We start from the raw sequence: 20,601 nt of genomic DNA, 5'->3' as shown, positions 1-20,601 counted from the left end.
TTCCTGCTTTTTAAAAAGAGCCCTTAAAATCCATTTGTTCATACTCACCTACCTGTATTCTTCTGTCTCCTAAAACCCTTATTACTCACCCATCATTCCATATCCCCCTCCTAATGTTTGATACTTCCCCACCTCTTAGATTGTAAGCTCTTCTGGGCAGGGTCCTCTCCTCCTCCTGTGTCACTGTATGTATCTGTCTGTCATTTCCAACTCCTATTTAACGTACAGTGCTAGTATGTTGGTGCTATAAAAATCCTGTTTAATATTAATAATAACCTGTATGTGTATATTATTGTCAAAAACAAACACAAAAACAAATAGGTGCGAATGAGACCCAAAAATTCACCTCTTTATATTGACTGTTGAACCTGGAAGGGAATCTCTTTTGCTGTCCAAATCTTTTCCATCATGTGATGAATAGGTAAATGACCAGTAGCACAGCTCCATCACCTTGCAGTATTCTACCCAGATTTTTTAAGCGGGATGGGTAGAAGCTGTAGGCTGGTGACCCAAAATCAGCCGGATGGTTACTGAATAGTGCTGGATGGTGCGCCTGGCTAAAAGGGCCAGGAGGAAACACTGCCTTGTTTTATAGAGCCATATAGCAGTTGGGGATGACATGGTCTGTGCATGACTTTATGAATTGATGCATGTTTATTTATATATATATATTACAATGCAGGTGATAAAGCAAGCAGTCATGTTTTGATGAGAGTGCTGGTTCTGCAATAACAAGATCACCTTCCAATCAGCTAATTTCAGGAACTGTTGCTCAATACGTCTTCCTCTATTCTGCGTCTCCGTGCTTTACAGTAAGAAGAATGATTGTCAGTAAATTAGTCCAACTGTCAGTCAGCATAGAAAGCTGTGCAGTAACTCAGAGATTATTGTGACAGCTGAGCCATGAATCAGACCACACGGCGAGTGGGGAGATTGAACGCAGAGCAGAAATTCTCTCGGTAGGTCAAATCTAAACATTTAAAGAACGATTCCAAACAGCTAAAGCTAAATGAACTGCTGCGGCAAACAAATATGCTGCTAAAGCAGAATATCTGAAGGCCCACATGGAGGATGTAATTCATATTCATGCTGGTGAAGCGTTTGGCAGGTTCTAAGCTCACCGGAGCAGGGAGTGCTGGAATGCAAATGGAGTGAGGGCTTCAGTATGAGATCAATTGACAAGTACAACTATGGTGTTCATTTGCCAGTCCCAAATCCAGTTACGTGATGTATAAGCTTCATAAAGTAACAAGAAAAATACCCTTTTACCCTCCCTGAGCCATATTCATAATATTGTATTTCACATGCTCCCCCTTTCCAGGCGCTGCAGATCACAGTGGGGGGGTTCATCAGTACTGTCAATCTAGAAAGCATTGGGTGGGGACATATATTGATTGACAAGAGACCGACTTGTGAACAGTGATATAGAAGCTGGGGTTGTAGAGGCGTCAATTGAAGCCGGGCCCTTTAAACCAAAGTGCGTGTATGGGCTCTTACCATGACTACTCTCCAACCGCTCGGTATTGTACAAAATGTAGGGTTCTGTTATAATGGGGGGATTCTGATGCAGGGGGAGTCTGAAATGAAGTGGGGAAATCTGATATAAAAGGTGAAGATTTGATGTAAAAGAGTGGTTCTAATGTAAAGGGGGACTCTGGTATGAAATGGCGGGGTTGATTCTGATATTAAAGATGGGGGTCTAAATCTAAAGGGGGGGGGCTCTGTTAATAAAGATGGGGGTCCACATTTTAAATGGGGGCTATATTAGAGATACACTACCAGATTCAACAGATTTTTGTGGGGCTTACAATCAAGGACTGCAACCTCTTTTTTCACGGTTAGGAAGTCCCAGTTGAACCCCAATTTTGCTGCCAGTAAAATACGACATTAACAGCGAAGTCGGTCACACCCTGACAAGTATTTAAATTATAAACACCCCCCTATATAACTCGCTATTTGCATTGGGCAGCCAGCAGAGGGGTCCCTAATAATTCTACAATGGGCCCTAATGTGGGGGAGCCCCCAATGAAGGAAGCAGAAAGATCGAATTCCACCATTAAATCAATATCACAAAATTCTGTTTACTTCTAAGATTTTGTTATCCTCAGCTTGCACTTCCTCCTCCCACCCTCAGGCGTCGGTAAACAAAACAAAAATCATCTATTTTATTTGGAACGGGAAGAAACCGCAAATAAATACAATAATTATGATGATGGAAAAATGGGCGACGTGGGAATATCCGATCCATGAACATATTATAAAGAGGAACGTTGAGCTAAACATAATAAACACAAAGGCTGAAATCATTTTATTCTGAACCAAAACCTTTTAAAGGGATCTCAGATTTTTATTGCGCTCTCCACTTGGGAGATTCACCCTGAGGAATTCAAAGCCGGAATACCAGAGTATGAAAAGATTCACCTCACCTTGGACAGATCTCTTCCAACTTCTTTTTGTGTCTTGAAAGCTGGGCGGGTCACTGCTGCTCTCCCTGCTTGTGCAGGGTGTCTGTCTCCGCCCCCTGTCTGTTTTCAGCAGGGAGCCTGTAGTGGGTGGAGCTGCTAGGCCACTCCCACAGCTTGTTATTTAATAGTATACCAATGGCCACCATTAGCAGTAATTCAACATGGCAGATCATTAACAACCTTTTAGTGATGTTGGGGAAAACCTACCTACCAGATTTTTACTGGAGACCTACCTGTAGTGTGTAACGACCAAAATTAGAGCAGTGCCGAACACAACAACCCCTTGTAGCATTCGGGATGCAGAGTTGTGTAACGACCAAAATTAGAGCAGTGCCGAACACAACAACCCCTTGTAGCATTCGGGATGCAGAGTTTCCATTTCTGGTATAATTATGGGGGCTGTTTGCAACCCAACATAATATTGGAGCCCCCTGATTGTATTTTAAGCCTTTGTTTCTCACTTTTTTTTAGGTTGGAACTTCTTCTGGCGGTGACCTGTTATCAAGGAGGAGGAGAATGTTATCATCATGACGAAATCGGTGCTGCGCCCTTTTATCCAATTCGCAGTGAGAATCCATCTCTGCACTCCCAATCTTTTTTCCATAGGGTAGTTTCAATTGAGGACACCTAGTGGTGGAAAGATATTTATGCAGTGGACAGCTCAGAAGAGGTGATGAATATTGCAGCCAGATAGATAGATCAGTTTTTTTCTTTTATTACTATTAAACATTTAAAACACTTTAAAAAGTAGCTTACCGATCCATCTTCATATAATTTTTGTTTTCCTCGCATACTTTACTAACCAGTGACAAAACTTTGTGAGGTGGAAGCGCAGCAATATGAGAGGGGTCAGGTCAATGGGCTCAGTGTATAAACTTCCACAACCAAAATGTAAATATAAGGGAGTATATATTTACACAACAAGCTTCAGCCCTGACAAATGAAGGGATGCTTTTAGGAGGGTTTTAGTTATTTTGCTGCCAGGTGTCCCCTGCATGTATACAGAGGTGTGACATTAGAGAGTGAGGGGCGCACACCCGATAATCCTCCTCCATCCTCTGCTCCCTATTCTCTCCACACCTCATTCTTCCCTGACTACAATCCCCAGAATCCTCCACACAGGAAGGCGCGTGTCTTAGCGTGGCTCGTAGCGCGGGAAGTTTGGAGGATCAGCTGTGAACCGTGCACGGGGCGCCATGACAACGGCTACAGAAGGGGGTCCCGGGGGCCAGCGAGCGCATCCCCTTCAGGTGAAAATTTACCTCAGGTTTTAGAGAAGCGAACTGCCTAGATATGGTTGCCTGGGGGTGCAGAGTGAGGGGAAATGGGGGAGCAATATGAATGAAAGTAGAGGGAGACAGGATACAGGGGGTGCTTATAGAAGTGGGAGACCCTAGTGTCAGCTCTGGACCATGTGTGTGAATGGGGGAAAAACATTACATACACCACATGCACTGATCCCAACAAATTACCCCCAGCATCCAAATCCTGCACCTCTCCTAATAACCCCACCATCTTCCCCCCACACCCCCCTCCCTGCACCCCCTCCTAATAACCCCACCATCTCCTCCCCGCACCCCCTCCCATTACCCCACCATCTCCTCCCCGCTCCCTCTCACATTACCCTACCATCTCTTCCCCGCACTCCCTCTTTTTACTGCACCATCTCCTCCCCACGCCATCTCCCATTACCCCACCGTCTCCTCCCCGCACCCCTTCCCAATACTCTCTCCAACCTCCATCCTGCACTCCCCCACATTATCCCACCATCCCCATCCTGCCCCTCCCCCTGTATCCCGGTACCCCACCATCTTCATGCTGCACACTTTCCCAGTACTTTATTTTCTCCATCCTGCACATTCTCTTAGTATGTCACCCTCTCCTGGAACCCCACCATCTTCATCCTGTGCACTTTCCCTGTACTTGCTGTCCCCATCCTACACTCCCGCCCTTGCTCCTACAAGCTCTCCCACTACCCCCAATGTGACGGTAACCCCAGTTTCTCTCCTGGGCATTCTCCCAGTACCCCGTCTTCATTCTGCACACTGGTCCAGTACCCCAGATTTACAGACAATTGTTAAAAAGTTTTGCAAAATTTTTTTGCAAATTGGTAGTCCTTTATAGTTGAAATGACAAAAACTCTACCCACTAGAATCCGAAGGTACAGGGGAACTCCAAGAAAAACAATATCCTCAAAGTGTTAAACCAGTGACTGCCCCTGCAGAGTGAACTATTACACTGTTCTTTCTCTCCCAAGATTATTATGATTACCATACCGTGTGATCATTTTCCATGGTGCTGCACAGTGTAAAATGCATAGTTTGGACCAGGGGTGCCCACACTTTTTGGCTTGCGAGCTACTTTTAAAATGACCAAGTCAAAGTGATCTACCAACAATAAAAACTTGGAGTTAATTATTCCTGTGCGCCGTAGAGTTTATTTTGAAAGGCCATCTACTTGCTTTGTCTTTGCGATCTACCAGTTGGGCACCCCTGGTTTGGACAAATGTACAAACTGGGAGGCAGATACAGATAATGCCAGTTTGCACAGCTAACCTGATGCCTTGTGCTTCATAGTAGAGCAATGCAAGAAAATTATTATCGTATAAACACAGTATGCAGCCAGGTGGTTACTGTAAGGTGCCCGGTGGTGCGTCTAGATAAAAGGGTCTGGGGAGAATGCTGTTATACAGTTGTGTTTTTAGGTTTACATACCCTAGAATATTGGGACTAATAATTTACATACAAGCTGATGCACAAAGGTTCCACCGGAAAGGTCCCATATGGAGAGGGTCCAGACCTGTATATAAATAAAAAAAATTCATTCATTCAGAGCTGCACTGACTTTAGATACTGAGCCATAGGAAAGCAAAAGAACTGTCAATGGACCTGAGAAAACATTGTTGTATTTTGCAAATCAACAAAATGATATACCATTTCCAGAGTTTTGAAAATTCCCATCGGTTGTGTTTAAACTTTGATTTAAAGATAGTGGAAATGTGGGTTCCATTGTCACCAAACCATGGTCAGACCAACCAAGATTTGCTCAGGGAAAATGTGTCAATATGCAGAGAAAACCCACAAGCTGCTTCCAATGAAATTTCAGATTCGCTGCCAGCAAGTTTTGCCGTTTCAAGGTGCACAAAAATAAGGTTTTTGAACAAAAATGTGGTGTGTGGTTGAGTTGAAGAAAAAAACTTTACTATGCCCAACACCCTGATAGCAAAAGGCCAAACAACATCTAGAGCCTAAAAACTTCTGGAAAACAGTCATTTGGAGTGATGAGACCAAAGTTGAAAATTTACAGTTACAACCATAATTGGAGAGGATACATTATAATAAAACGTAACCATCCCCACTGTGAAGCATGGAGATGGATCTCTGATATTCTGCGTGTGTGTGAGCTACAGTTCAAATGGTGTAAAGATGAATGCAGAATGTTTCCAGAAAATATTGGAGGACAACTTTAATTTATGAACAGCTCACGGGATGCACTTGGATTTTCCAACATAACAATGATCCAAAACACAAGGCTAAGCTGGACTCTTTAGTGGCTACAGCAGAAAAAAGTGAAAGTGGTGAAGTCTCCATAACAGCCTCCTGACCTCATTGAACCATTTTCGGGAGATCCCAAGAATTTACAGGATCTGGAGGCTTTTTTGCCAAGAAGTATGGGCAGCTTTACCACCTGAGAAAATCAAGGGCCTTATCTGCAACTATTACTAAAGATGGAATGCCAACCATGATGCTTAGGGGACCGTCTCTTTTCCTATGGCCATGTTTTGTTTAAAGTGGACCTAAATCTTAAAAATCAAAAACTGCCACAGGGCAGAAGGGGCAGGTGATGTCTCTTCTGCCATAAAATAAAATCTGCCATCAGATAGGTGTTTTATCCTGTCCTCACTCCACCATTTTTATCTGGTTGTTCTCCGGGTTGGAAAGAGTTAAAGATTGTCGATGGGGTAAACAAACTGGTGTAATGGGGTAGATGGGGCATAGCGTGCGTTGCACTGGTAATATAGAGTTCAGACCTGTATGGTGCAAAGTGGTAAGCAGAATATGATATGTGCTTGCTGTAAATAACCAGTATTTCCTTGGCAGATGGTGTTTGTTTCCTCTGCCTTAGCTCATGAATGTACATTGATTGCCTTACAGACATTGCTTTACTCCCCCCTGCATAAAAAAGCCACTTGTTGCTCTCAGGTTACACGTGCTATGTACATGGAATTATTTCTAGGTTTCTGGCTGCAGTCTGCATTTTCTGTATGATATCCGTGTTCTGGGTTGATTGCTCTGTGCTTTGATACCCGTGATTTGAGTTTACATGTCCAGTGCTTTTCTGAAATAAAATCTTCTCAGTGATTTGAGATCAATTTAAGACCTGGGAGCTCCCTGCTTATTGTTTCTGGCTTTTCAACTTTAACAAAGTTCTGATAATGGTGAAAACAATGCAGTATAGTGTGAGCACATAAATATTATTATTAAACAGGATTTATATAGCGCCATCCTATTACACAGCTCTGTACATACAATAAGGGTTGCAAATGACAGACACATACAGACAATGACACAGGAGGAGGTGAGGACCCTGCTCAGAAGAGGTTACAATCTAGGGGATGAAGGAAGTGATCATCTGCAAATTAAAAAAATCTTTTGGTTTTAATAGTAAAGTTGCACTTTTTGACTATTTTCCATATTTGTCCAATGTCATCTAATCCCTGATCCCGCTCTCTCGTTTACAGGCTCTCGATGATTTGCTCCACTGTGGCATCTGCTTCGATTACTTCAACATAGCTATGATCATCCCACAATGTTCACATAACTGTGAGTATCCTAGAATATCTACCATCTGCTCAGAGAACAATAAAAATATCAAAATCAGATTGACAGCCTCACACTTTAACCTCAGTCTCTGCTTTTTTTTTTTGTCTCATTTTCCTTAATTGATTTTAAACCTCAATCTAGACCATTCCATCATGCAAAAATGTACTTTTTAAATAAAGTTCAGCTGAATACCTGCTGCACTCTATTAACCCGCCATTCATGCTCTGTAATTAGAGGCCTTTCAATCTTTTCAAGAATGTTTTTCCTGGGGAACTGTTGGGATTAAAAGTGCACTCCTGTCATATTAAATATTATACTACGAGATGCTCAATATTTGAAATAACTCTATGTTCCTTATACCTCCACAGTATACACAAGGGAATAGTGCATTCTGCATTCATGGTACCTTTCCCTAGGCAACATTTATGTGTGAACTTCTGGCTGTGCAATGTTGAGCCTCCACAGAAACTTTCTGATGGGTCAAGCTGCCATTTTATTTCCCCCATTAATCAAAAGTATTACAGATGTGATATAACTATGCAGCTGCTGAAGCAATTTTAATTACTAGTGTCCCAAATAGCCAGTGGATTGAACCACACAGACTTTGGGACATGTGGTCTATGTGTTTCTGTTGCTCATAAAAAGGAGAACACTGTGTAATTAGTTACGTGAAGATTCATAAAAAAATGTATTTAGCTGTAAATTTAATATTAAAGTGGAACTAAACCCAATTTAAGCTCATCTGTCCTAGTTCTGTGTGGGCACAGCCATTGTTGTTTTCCTTCTTTTCTTCTTTGTTACTATCTTCGGCCATCTTGATCGGCCATTGTGAAAAGACTTAACTCCCCCTCGGGCTGGTTTTCCATGCATTCAGCAGGGAAATCTGGAATTGACGGGTATCCTGACAACCAGATCTTCCAATTGCATGCACATGACAGTTGAAGGGAGCATTCAGGCAGGTATGTACTGCTTAATTCTGAATTGACTTTGTCTGCCCCTTTCTCCAATAATGCCCAGCTTGATTGTAAAGTTGTAAGGTGAGACATTTGCACTTATAAAATATCACCATGGTGCCCGTTATTCACTGTGCAGTAAGTTGCACCGTCATTATGCTGTTGTGTCTTTATGCTGAACACCGCCCACTCCTAGGAGGAAATGGAAAGAGGTCCCTTAACATACCATAAAAATGAATAAAAAAAGAAAAAGCTAGTCAGGGACACCAGGGCAGAACTGGAACTTACAGGCACTCGGTGCTTGATGTGGCCATGACATTACAGATAATACATATGGGGTAGCTTCCCTGTAGAGAAGTTGCATATGGCCAGTTCTCTGCATGTGCCTCAACATGGTTTATCACTTCATAACAAATCTTCAAGCCAAAATATAACAATTCTTATTGATGTTAGTCGAGGGGATGGGGAGAACAAAGCTTCTACCTTTCCTAGGACCTTAGTCTTCCCTAACTTAGGGGAACCTGGATTTGGGCTTCATACCTAAATTTCCAACAACCTGATCAGACGGCTGATTATTCAGCATCTGACACACTTACTCTGGGTCTAAATTTCTTGTTTTTGCAAGTTTTATATGTGAACCTGGTACTTTTTCTATATGGTTGGCCTTTGACTGTAGAGAAGGGAGGGTTGGTTCTTTTTTCTCACCTTGTGCTAAAGCAGGCTTTTAAATAGTACAGTAGAATGTGTTTTGTGGAGACCACACTTGCGGACTCCTGATCAGTACTGGATAAATTTTCAGCACCATTTGCAACGTGATAAAGCATTTCTGATCAAAGATGGCACACATCAATAAACCAGCAATCTGATCTCACAGCAACATGCGATTACCCTGATAAGCTGCTTATGGCCAGATCACTGCGTGCGCCTCCACGTTCTTGGTTTATCGCTTCATAACAAATGTTCAAGCCAAAGAAAATATTTATCGTAGTCAAATGAAGTCTGGCTATAAATATGGGTTTTGTATGACAAGCTTCTGCATTCCAACACTGCCAGTGACTGTATATTATGCATTTTTTATGCTTGGTTTGTGATTCATTAGATGTGAATGTGGAGAAGTTTGTTAAAGGTGACACACAGGTATGCCACCTATTAAAGGAATCGTAGACCTTTGATCGAGATGTTTGTTCCAGCTAGAAGTAATCCTAAAAGTAATACTGTATTTGTAGTATATGTCTTTTTTATTTTTTTAAAGGAACCCTTATGGAGGAACCAAGATGGTAAACTCCAGCACCAGGCAGCTGTTCTTTATTAATAAAACCTGACATCTTAGCCTTAATACTTTAAGAGATTGCCCAATGTTCTCTATTTCTTGAGGTTTTTACATTTGTCAGTATTGCTCAATGTCCTTAAAGCAGAACTGTTTTAAAAATTAAAAAAAACACTACTTATCTTTACTTCCTCAAAGCCCCTGATCCTTCCATACTTGGCCTTTATAAGGTCCTGCGCTGTCCTGGAATTCTCCTTCATTCTGGCTCGGGCACCGCCACCTACTTTTTCCTTCTTTTGGCCGGCGACGTAGCCTGCTGTAACTAAATAAAAAAAAGTGCTGATCTCACTGCGTTTGTGTGATATCAGCACTGTTTTTTAGAGCCTGAAAAGCCATTTCTGCTCATGTCTAAGATTCGGCATGTGCAGAAGGAGCAGCCTGAAACCTCCCGGGATACCAGGAGGTTCTGCTCTCCCATTCAGTCTTTACTGCCGTGGCGGTACAGACAAAAGGGGAGGGGCTGATATAAAAGGGTTGGCTACTCTTTGGAGTAAAAAAGGGTATAAATGTTGGAGATAGATCCTCTTAAAACGCCCAAGTCTAAACTGTCCCCCCTCCTACACAATCTGTAAAATATTACTCCAGCAGAGTATATTTCCAGTCCTACCCATTTTGCATTTCCTCCGGCAGCCAGGCATGCGATTAGTAGACTGCTCTTGCTGCTGCCTTTAGACAAACCCACTAATTCTTTGTTAATAAAATGTTTTGACAGTCACCATATGCATGCATCATAGCTGGAATGGCAGACTGCTAATAGGGAAATAATAGTTGGATTTGAGAATAGATGTTTCGTGCAATGTTTGGTACTTTTCTGTGTCTTTGAAATCTATTTGCCTCTTTTGCCAGGTATTTTTGCTTATTAGCTTCTTCTATTGTCTACTGTTAATATTGTAAATGTTTTTTTTTTTACTTCTATTTTTGTAGATTTTACATTGTTTTGCTTTTATAAAGAGAAGAAATAAAAATAACTGTTACTTGGCAACCTTCATAGACTAAACCTGTCAGCAATGAAATAGTACTGAGCAATGCTACAATGCAGGGAAGCTGGCCATGACTTGGGCTATGTACAAAGGTCAGATAATCATCGCCAGAGACGAGCGGTCTGATTTGTTTCGGGGTACAATCTAACGTGTACAGTGGTCACCCAGCGTCATTCATGGATGCCTCACGATGGGTCCATGAACAATGATTGGGAATGACCGCTATGCAAGACAAAGGAGAAGAGCTTCCTTGCTTGTCCTCCATCGTCTCTATAGTACATGTTGTCTGCAAAATGTACATCTCTTATTCCTTCTCTCACTGGAAATGATCAGGTAACAAAATCTGCTGCTTTAAAGTCCTGCAACCAATTGACTTAGTATTCCAGGCCGATTTATAAAATTCATAGATCAATACAGCATTTTATTCAATATCTCACCGGTGGGTTATGTGATTTATAAAACTAAAACATTATAATATTAGGTATATATCACGCATTTCAGTTATTAACAGTATATTCATTCAATGTCAGTGATTAAGGGGTTATTCCCAACACCCTATATAAGCAGTGATATTTATTCTTTATGACTAATCTCAAAACTAATGCATTTCGCAGATGTTATTTCTGCTTCAGGGGTTATTAGTTGCTTGAGGGAGATATATTCACACTGTCGTTTGATATGATCCACAGATCAATTCAAACATTAAAACCACGAAAATGTCCCAAGTCCATATTTAACATTTTTTTGGGCAACCCTTTACACAGGGACAGTGAGAAGGATGTCAACACTCACCCAATAACCTCCACAGAGCGTATGCATTCAATAGAGAGGCTTACAAGTCCCTATTAAGAAACATGGAGCAGGGTTTCTCAACCAGGGTCCTCCAGAGGTTGCTGGGGGTTCCTTGAGCAATTTTGTGCGTCTCAGGTCAGTTTAAGTGACACCAATGATCTTTTTGGCTATCTGTAAGGGTGACATTCTTCCTAATGGCCAGCAATGTAAGAGGAATTCTTCCCACTGACCATGACACTAATGTACTGTGAGCTATGGATATAGGAAATATAGAAGTTGTTCCCTGAAAACCTGAAATTTATTTCAAGGGTTCCTCTATGTTAAAAAGGTTGAGAAACACTGGTATGTAAGAACATCCCCAAAAGTCTATCCATACTATCCACTTTTTATATAATATCGAGCCTCTCTATTTAATGCATATGCTTTTTGTTTTGTAAATACTAAATCGTGATACTGGGAGGTAAATGGTAGCCAGCGCTTGGGGACTGCTTGTATAATATATGTGTTTTACATTATAACATTATACTTTATTACGCATACAGTGTGCTTGTGTATGTGAAACTAAGTGGTGTGATATACATCTCATTCATTGCTCCATGACCTGGAACACTAACTCTCTGTTTGGGGTCGTTTAAAAATCCTCATACAAGTATTCACTGTTTTGGTTACAGCTATGGATTTTAAACTATACATCATCCCATCTGACTACAGAGGCCAAGCTAAAGGACAGATTACTAGAACATGTGTATTCATTAAAGCTTGAAGCAAAAATTAAAAAGGTCTCCATTCCATCTGACTGCACCTGTAACTGTTCAACACCCAAATAATCTTGGCTATGGATACACTTTACATATGTGGATGCCATTTTCACCTCAGAATCAAATTCAAGCACCTGTGCTTTGCCTTCAAATCCTTCCACAGTTCCTGTCCCAGTTACCTTTCTGACCTTATAGAAAAATACACCCCCCCAGCCGTTGTCTTCACTCCTCCAATGACCTACTAATGACTTCCTCACTCATAACATCATCACACACATGGCTCCAAGACTTTTCTAGGGAATGGTCTCAAACTATTCGGCTTGCTCCTACTTTCTGCAGATTTAAAAGAGCCCTTAAAACCAAATGCTTCAACCTTACCTAACCATTTTCTTCTGTCTCTCAAACCTTCACTAGTTCCCACCATTCTTAATCCCCCCTGCTATTGCGTGCTGCTTCCCCCTCCTCTTAGATTGTAAGCTCCTTGGGGCAGGGTCCTCCCCTCCCCCTGTGTCACTGTCTGTCATTTGCAATCCCTATTTAATTTACAGCACTGCATACTATTTTAACGCTATATAATAACAGTTCAATAATTATGTTTTACATTTAACCCTAAATAATAATGTGAAACATCTCCTTGTTGAAAGTCAAATAATAACTTCAGCGTAAATTTGGGGCTGCCAATGCCAACTTGTTTTTAAAGGCATAGAGGCTTCAAGGCTGTTATGATTCACTTACATAATCACAGACCCTTATATTTTATGTGACCAATTCCTGGCATGCATTATACATACGTATAGCTACTTCTGATCCTCTACACCAGTTTTTCAACCTTTTTGACACGGGGACCCCCGTAAATACCCTTCAGATATTCAGGGAACCCTGGCTATAATTACTAAATCCACAGCTCACAGTATATTAGTGTGAGGGGCAGTGGCCAGAATTCCTCTTACATTGCTGGCCATTGGCCCCTACAGATAGCCAAAAAGATCATTGGTGTCACTTACACCGACCTGAGAGGAACAGTTATGGACGACTAAGGATGTTGGCCCTGAAGCTTAAACCTTCAAGCACAATTAGTGGTGTTAGCACCTGTTTTTCTATTTTGCCCTGATACCATTTTAAATGAGGTTTTCAGTGGGAATGACTACTGTTAAAGATGATGCACGGTGGGGGAGATGAAGGCGATTACAGTGGGGCTGTAGCTAAGGGTGGCCATAACTAATTAGGTCATTATTACTAGCAGTGCAATTCCCATTCAGTAGGCAAAGTCTGCAAAATTGCAGTTTCAGCAAAATATTTCCTTCAATTTCTGAGCTTCTGTGATGGAAATCACAGCAAAATATAAGTTTCCTGATTGCAATCTGTATATTTGGCTGGATGTACACTTTAAGGTTTTGGTCATTAATGCCGCTGTTTTGTGCAGTGCGGTGCTGCACGCAATCTGGAGCCCGGTTGTTTGGATTCTGTAGAACAAGGAAAATTGCTCATTAAATTTTTACCTTTCCTATTAAACCCACGGAATGCCGGAGGGGATTGAAGTACGTTGAGAGGCAGGCAATGTCTCCCACTCTGCATTTGTGGGAATTGGTCTGTCGCAAAGAGGAACGTGCCAAATGGGAGCTCAATTATACATCTGCAAAATTCTTTTTTAATGCTGTCCAAAGTGACAATCACTCTACTCCCCGTGAAGTGCGCAACAAATTGCTTTCCTTATGTCTGTTTATATGATGATTGACATGGCTGCTCATTGGTAGAAAGTTATGTAATGAACAATGGCTGATTGTATTTGAATAACATTACTCCCTGAAATTGCTTCCATTTGTTTGTTTGGACTCCATCTTCTGCAACTCAAAATTAATTGACTAACATGTCTTTGTTGTTGGTTACACATTAAAACCTGAATTTCAGGCATATCGATAAATGCAGGTGCGATGTACACAAAGAAAATGTTTTATCTTCCAAGGATTTGGGATTCTGCATAATTACTTCTGTGATTTATACATCTTTTAGTTAAAAAGTTAAAGCGCTACTAAAGTTGTTGGTGAGCGTTTGACATTGAGCCCTCCAGTGATGCCAGATCCAATGCTGCATCCCCTGAATCTGCAGTTGTTGCTGCTGACCCACCTGGGTCCACTGTGATCGTCTTCAGGCGTTGGGTGGGTGGAGATACAACTAATGACAAGCGTGGCAGTTACATTGTCCCCAGGATCTAGGTACTGAGAATAAAGCCAGGCACTACAATGCATGATGCATGCGTTGTGTAGCGTAAGCAAAAAAAAAAAATAAATAAAACTAAAAAGCAAACGTTGTATGTCTGTTCTGCCAAAATCTCTTCCTCTTGTTTTTTTTTTTTTTTAATTTTCCTTTAGGAAATGTAATGGAGTACTTTCAATGCATGGTAGTTGGACACTAAAATACTTAAAGTGGAACTAAACTCAAAATTAAAAACAAAAAAAACACGCCTTTAATCCTGCAGATCCATTGATCCATCAGGAGGTTTCTTTGTTTGGGTCCTGCGTCATCCTGGTTATCCGTCTTTGACTCGACGCAGAGGTTCTTCTTCCTATGTCATCCGATCAAGACAGAAAGGGAAAGTGCTGCAATCTTAAAAAAAAAATGGTGTCTACTCTGCTTTAATCTCCTCGATAAGCAAAGCAGGCCACCTTGTATTGTTTGCAGCAAACTATAGGTGTGCAGGGGAACACAAATGTGGTGATCATGCTTCCAAAAAGATAAAAGAAAATACTAGTTGGGTTAACTACTACTAACTACTTGCTAACTTTCACACTTCACAGTAGCTATGAATGGAGAGCGAATAGTATGAGAGGAAATATATGTAGAGGGAGGTGTGTGATGACGGGCAGTTCTTACAGAAGAGATGCTCGTACGGTAGGAAAATTATCAGTATGTGCAGGGGAGGAGTGCAGAAGGTATGACAGTTGTCAGTATGTGCAGGGGAGGAGTGCACAGGGTATGACAGTTGTCAGTATGTGCAGGGGAGGGATGCAGAAGGTATATAGTTGGTCAGTATGTGCAGGGCAGGAGTGCAGAGGGTATGACAGTTGTCAGTATGTGCAGGAGAGGAGTGCAGAGGGTATGACGGTTGTCAGTATGTGCAGGAGAGGAGTGCAGAGGGTATGACAGTTGGTCAGTATGTGCCGGGGAGGAGTGCAGAGGGTATGACAGTTGGTCAGTATGTGCAGGGGAGGAGTGCAGAGGTTATGACAGTTGTCAGTATGTGCAGGAGAGGAGTGCAGAGGGTATGACAGTTGTCAGTATGTGCAGAGGAGGAGTGCAGAGGGTATGACAGTTGGTCAGTGTGTGCAGGAGAGGAGTGCAGAGGGTATGACAGTTAGACAGTATGTGCAGGAGAGGAGTGCAGAGAGTATGACGAGTGGAGGGTTGTATATGCAAAAAAGAAGGCTTGCATTTATTTAGGTCATGGTATAGCTAACAATAGTCATGTTCAAGGGTAATTTAAGATTTTACTAGACTGTTCTGAGCTCAAGAAGTTGCTTGCATAAGCAGTGCAACACCTAACACCACAGTACAAACCCAGTTAAATGATATTTATTATCACTTGGCTCCATTGCTGTAGAAGAAATGTTATTATACAGTTTATCAGCTCTAGGACTTTGTGTTGGAGTTATAAGACCATAAGTGACCCAGGATGCACCACCCTGCATTTTTCAGTAACCACCTGGCTGTTTTTGAGTCACAATACAGGGGTGGCAACCAGCCCACACCTCCTTCCCACCCAGCTTAAAAAAATTTCAGAGAACATGACCCAATAATTACAAGGGAAGCTGTCAATTTCCAGTTCCACTCATTGATCATCGGGCAAAGTTTCTTTTTCAGCACAGACATTATTTAGTCCCATTTCCCATCAGTGTTATCGCTGCCATCTTGCAAAACTTTCTGCCTAGCTGTGAAAACGTGATTTGTTTCTCTGGTTTGCTTTATTATTCTTGTTGGAAGATAGCCAACCTTGAGAACTCGATAGAACAGGCTTTGTTTCTTCTCCCACACTAAACCATACGCCGCCATGAAAATATCTGTGTTGTGTGTAAATAACAATATGAAAAGGTTATGTCACATCAGCATGGTAGGATTATGAATCTCAACCCGAAACCTAATCGGGAACTTATGACAGCAAGACATTATACAAGAAGAAAATTATATCTTACATGATAGTATATAAATATTGTAATCATGATAAATAAAAGCTGACAAACGTTTGTACTGTTTTCTGTGTCTCCAAATTAATTTCACAGCTGCAGTTTTTTTTAACCCTTGCTGAAAACGTTTTGTAAAAAGAAATCGAAGGAAGTGGAAATCCCTTTTTAGGCCATTGTTACTTAATAGGTCTACCCCTTGGGAGATCTCCCATCACCTCCTGTTCCTGTAACAACTTTGCAATTTTGGATATTCTATCACTTTCTTTCTTGAAGCAGAACTGTACTAAAAATAAAAAATCGCACATACCTTTACTTTCGCAGAGTAACTAATACCCGCATACATGGACTCGATAAAGGATGCAAACACATGTTAGACTTTTGTCATTCGAAAAAATCTTTCACAAACCTTTCCAACGACTAAAGGCTGGAGGATGCATGAACGAGTGCTGTACATACAGCGCCATTCTGCTCTATGGAGAGGGAAGGGGGGAGAACGAGCGAATGGCACCCTGCTGTGCTCTCTCCACTTCACTTGTGTTTTGGTCATTGTGGATCCACGAATGATTTTGGATGTCCGCTGTACATGCCATATTTTCGTCTGATACCAGCCCTTGAGAGATAACTGAGATAATAGATGAGAATCATCTAAAAAGTGTACATAACTTAAGTCCTGTGCCGTCCTGGAATCCTTATTTGTCCTGACGCAGAGGAAATGCTGGGCGAACTCGAGTTACTTGCAGAAGAAGTGAAGAAAATCTTTTCTGTAAGGATACTACTTCATTTAAGACCCAGGCAGTGTTGAATCACAGAATTTTTTTTTAAGCCGGGTGGGAAGAAATTGTAGGCGAGTGGCAGCCCCTGTATAGTGACCCAACTTCTCAGTAACCACCCCAAAAAATCTAGGTGGTTACTGAAAAGTGCTGGGTGGTGCGCCTAGCTGGTGGAGAACACTGCCAAGTGAGAACTAACTTTTCCCAATTCTGTTCAAAGCAAAAATTGTTTTAAGTTGGTTAGATTCCCTAACATCTCCAAAATGATGATCAGAAACCTAAAGAATAGAAATTTAGTAATGTTATAACCATATTGGAAGGAAGCAATAGAAAGACAGGGTATTTTGAAATGCAGCAGTGTATTAGAGAACAAAAACAGGTTGAACATGTATAATGTTTACATTATATACAGATTAATATACATGTAAATTAACTCAAGTGGTTCCCACTAACGAAGTGGGGTAGAAGATAAGAAAATTAGACAATGATTCCCTTGTCAACAAAAATAAATATTTTTTTGACAAGGGAATTCTCTCTGGAACTTTCTCTGGAACTTTCTTCCTCCTCCTATATGGTCTGCTCCTACTAAGACCTTAAAACCCATCTTTTCAAACCCGTCGTCTTCTGTCTCCTAAACCCTCACTACTTACCCACCATGTCACATCCCCCTCCTATTGTGTGCTGCTTCCCCCACCTCTTAGATTGTAAGCTCTTCTAAGGCGGGGTCCTCCCCTCCTATGTCACTGTCTCGATCTGTCTGTCATCTGCAACCCCTATTTAATGTTCAGCACTGCGTAATATGTTGGCACTATATAAATTACTTTTTATTACTCTCTTATTATATATACATTATCTGGATAATGAATTACCAAAACATATTATTCCAACATAATATGCATGCAATAGACATGGGAACACACTTGTATGACATACCCATCTGCCAGAGTAGGTTATCTTGATACTCTATTTTGATAAATTGATCTGACATTCTGCTTTGATATTATGAATTGAATCTGTACATTGTGACTGATTACCACCCATACCTTAATATTTATTATTGTATGTTTTTGTGTTGGTTTTTTTTATGGTTCTCCATGTAAAAACTTCAAATGTGTTGGGTTTCTTTTGAACCGTGCTTGCTTTTGGATAATATGTCATGGACTACTTAACTTAAGATTACATACCAGTTAACCGTATGTCTAGATATCCCAAAAACTCCACTTTTTCAAGTGGACTACGGATTACTAACGTTGTGTAATGTTGCGTAACTTTGTTAATCATATGTTACACAATTTGTGTATCTAATTAAACCTGCCAAAAATGAATATAGATACTTACCTTTATGCCAACAAAACCCCTGCTGTCTTCCTTTCCTTTTTCATCCTTATATTAACTATATGAATACAGTTTAATGATAATAAAATTATTAATATTGAGACATTTGTTGGTAGCTTTTATACCCTTACCTGTCCCGTTACCTGTATGCAGAATCTTTGCTCTGTTGCTGAAGAAAGCTCCTAAAAATCTTTACACCTGACACTCCTCATGGTGTTATGATTTCTTCTGCTGGCTCCTGCTGTAGTGATGTAGGAACAGTCGGGAGAAACCATAGAGCTGAGAAGGGTAATTTTCATACATTTGTGTGTCCAATGTGAAGATTCTTTGGTGCCATTTTTCAGCAACGACATGATGAATCTATGAGCGGACACCAAGAGTAACTCTCTTCTTTACTGGTAGTTTTGTTTTTTCTATATGCTAAAAGGAAAGGGGTAATAGATAAATCTTCCATCATGTAACAATTGTTGCGTACTAGTTTTTGCCAACGCCCATATGATCAAGATTGGTACAAAGAGAGAGGGACAGTAAACAGAGGGTTCTGTGGCAATAAATTAATATTTAAAGTTGTAAAACAAAAAGTTATTTCCACTTTGTATTACAATACAAGATTTTTTAAGGTATCCAAGTCTAAATATCAATTTTGATATGTCATATCAAAACCCTGCACCAGTAAGCTTTTTAAAATCTTTCTGAGTAAGTTTAATCCTATATTTTACCTATATTTACCACATTTTTGTAAGGACATAGTCTTGACACTATTATTACTAGGTTTAACAGGACAATCTATGTAGGAACCTTTCTTCTGTCTTAAGCTACCCATCATACACCTAAAGTTTAATTTAATTATCACTTTTTATTTCAATATAATAAAACACAACGTTTGTCTGTTTTTTTACACAGACTGTAAGTGACTCATATATACCAATAACACCTATTACAATATATAATATACCACAACACAAATTACAACATGTATTAGTATAGTGTTTGTATTCTTTTTGTCTGTATTTATATGAACATTTATCTTGTATACCAATGGCATCCATTTATTTATCTATGTCTGCATATTGTTGTCTCAAGATCCCCTGAGGAAGCCAAGTAGGCAAAATGTGTTGGGATTAGGAGACTCACATTACTATTTCAAACAGCCTTTAACAGCAGGATCTTTATCTGACAGGAAATCTTTGCAATTACCTGAGAGGGTCAGAATTACTTGTGTAGTTGTCTTATACCTACAAAGCCTTCTTCCGAAATACCCTGGAGAAGGCTGGGATACCTTAAAAAAAATGCTTTTTGTTTTTTCAGTGATAATCATTTTTTTGATACTCTTTATATTTATGTCCAGCCTAAACTGAGAAAACCTTAATAATGGGGGTGGTGGTGGTGGATCGTTAATAATGGGCGGGGTGGTGTATCGATAAATCCCGCCGTGTTGCTGTTTGCATGAATTATGATCTAAAGAAAGCTTCATGACCTGCATTTAACTCTCTGAAGTCGGCACTTGCTGAAGAATAATGAGCGTCTTCAAGTCCGGCATCCTTAACTCCGAGATGTAAATTTCCCTCTCGCCATCTAAATTCTGATTTATGCTTCCAAAGTTCATAAATCTCTCTCAACCCGCTGACGTCAGCAGTCGCCTAATTGCATGTTTCGCCTCGCTGATCCATTTACTTCTCATATTTATTTATGAATGGTTTGTATTTGTAGAATCAATGCCGCATATAGAATGCTGTTTACTTGATGATAAAATGCCAGCTTTTTTTCGGGGGACTTAGCCCTGTTCTTTCCACATAAAGGTGACAAATCTGCCTAGTTGCTGAATGCTTTTCCCATTTCCATCACCACCTCAAGCAAACAAAAGCACTAAAAGATTATTACAGCCGTAAACTGTTATAGGATGTAAAATTAATGGGACGTATTGCCAAAGCTGGGAATTGTAAATTTTGTTGTTAAGCTTTGTAAAACAAGGATAATCCATCTTGTGAAAGGTACTTGGTTCTAAATGTGTTTGTGCAATATCGGAGCAAATTGTTTTTCTTACTTTTTAATCCACAAAATCCTATGTTTCGTTTAAATCTTTTGGCAGGTTTACATGTTGTTCTGAGCAAACAAATGTGTATTTATAATAAAGGACATCATACTGTCTTTCCCCAGGCTATGTCTCCATATCTCCACACCAAACTCCCACCCATTCTGACCAGAAGAATAATACAAAAA

At 40.5% G+C, this 20,601-nt stretch overlaps 1 protein-coding gene across 5 annotated transcripts in view; it reads left to right on the top strand.

The window, feature by feature from the left end:
• Window positions 1-824: 824 nt before the first annotated feature.
• RAD18 (RAD18 E3 ubiquitin protein ligase) overlaps window positions 825-20,601 on the top strand; it is a 198,516-nt gene continuing 178,739 nt past the window's right edge. Inside the window, exons 1-3 of one of the 5 annotated variants that reach the window (XM_072420465.1) lie at window positions 825-959; window positions 2,937-3,031; window positions 7,207-7,288. In XM_072420465.1, the coding sequence (XP_072276566.1) occupies window positions 2,993-3,031; window positions 7,207-7,288 (121 nt within the window). In that variant the 5' untranslated portion in view covers window positions 825-959; window positions 2,937-2,992. Of the gene's footprint in view, window positions 960-2,936; window positions 3,136-3,490; window positions 3,716-7,206; window positions 7,289-20,601 lie in introns of those variants that run through there. The other 4 variants (XM_072420468.1, XM_072420466.1, XM_072420467.1 and 1 more) reach the window with 4 other exon arrangements.

The sequence above is a fragment of the Pyxicephalus adspersus genome, chromosome 8, assembly GCF_032062135.1.
Source record: "Pyxicephalus adspersus chromosome 8, UCB_Pads_2.0, whole genome shotgun sequence".
Lineage (NCBI taxonomy): Eukaryota > Metazoa > Chordata > Amphibia > Anura > Pyxicephalidae > Pyxicephalus > Pyxicephalus adspersus.
Note: the sequence above shows the minus strand (reverse complement) of the source record. Positions and strands in the feature narration are given on the sequence as shown.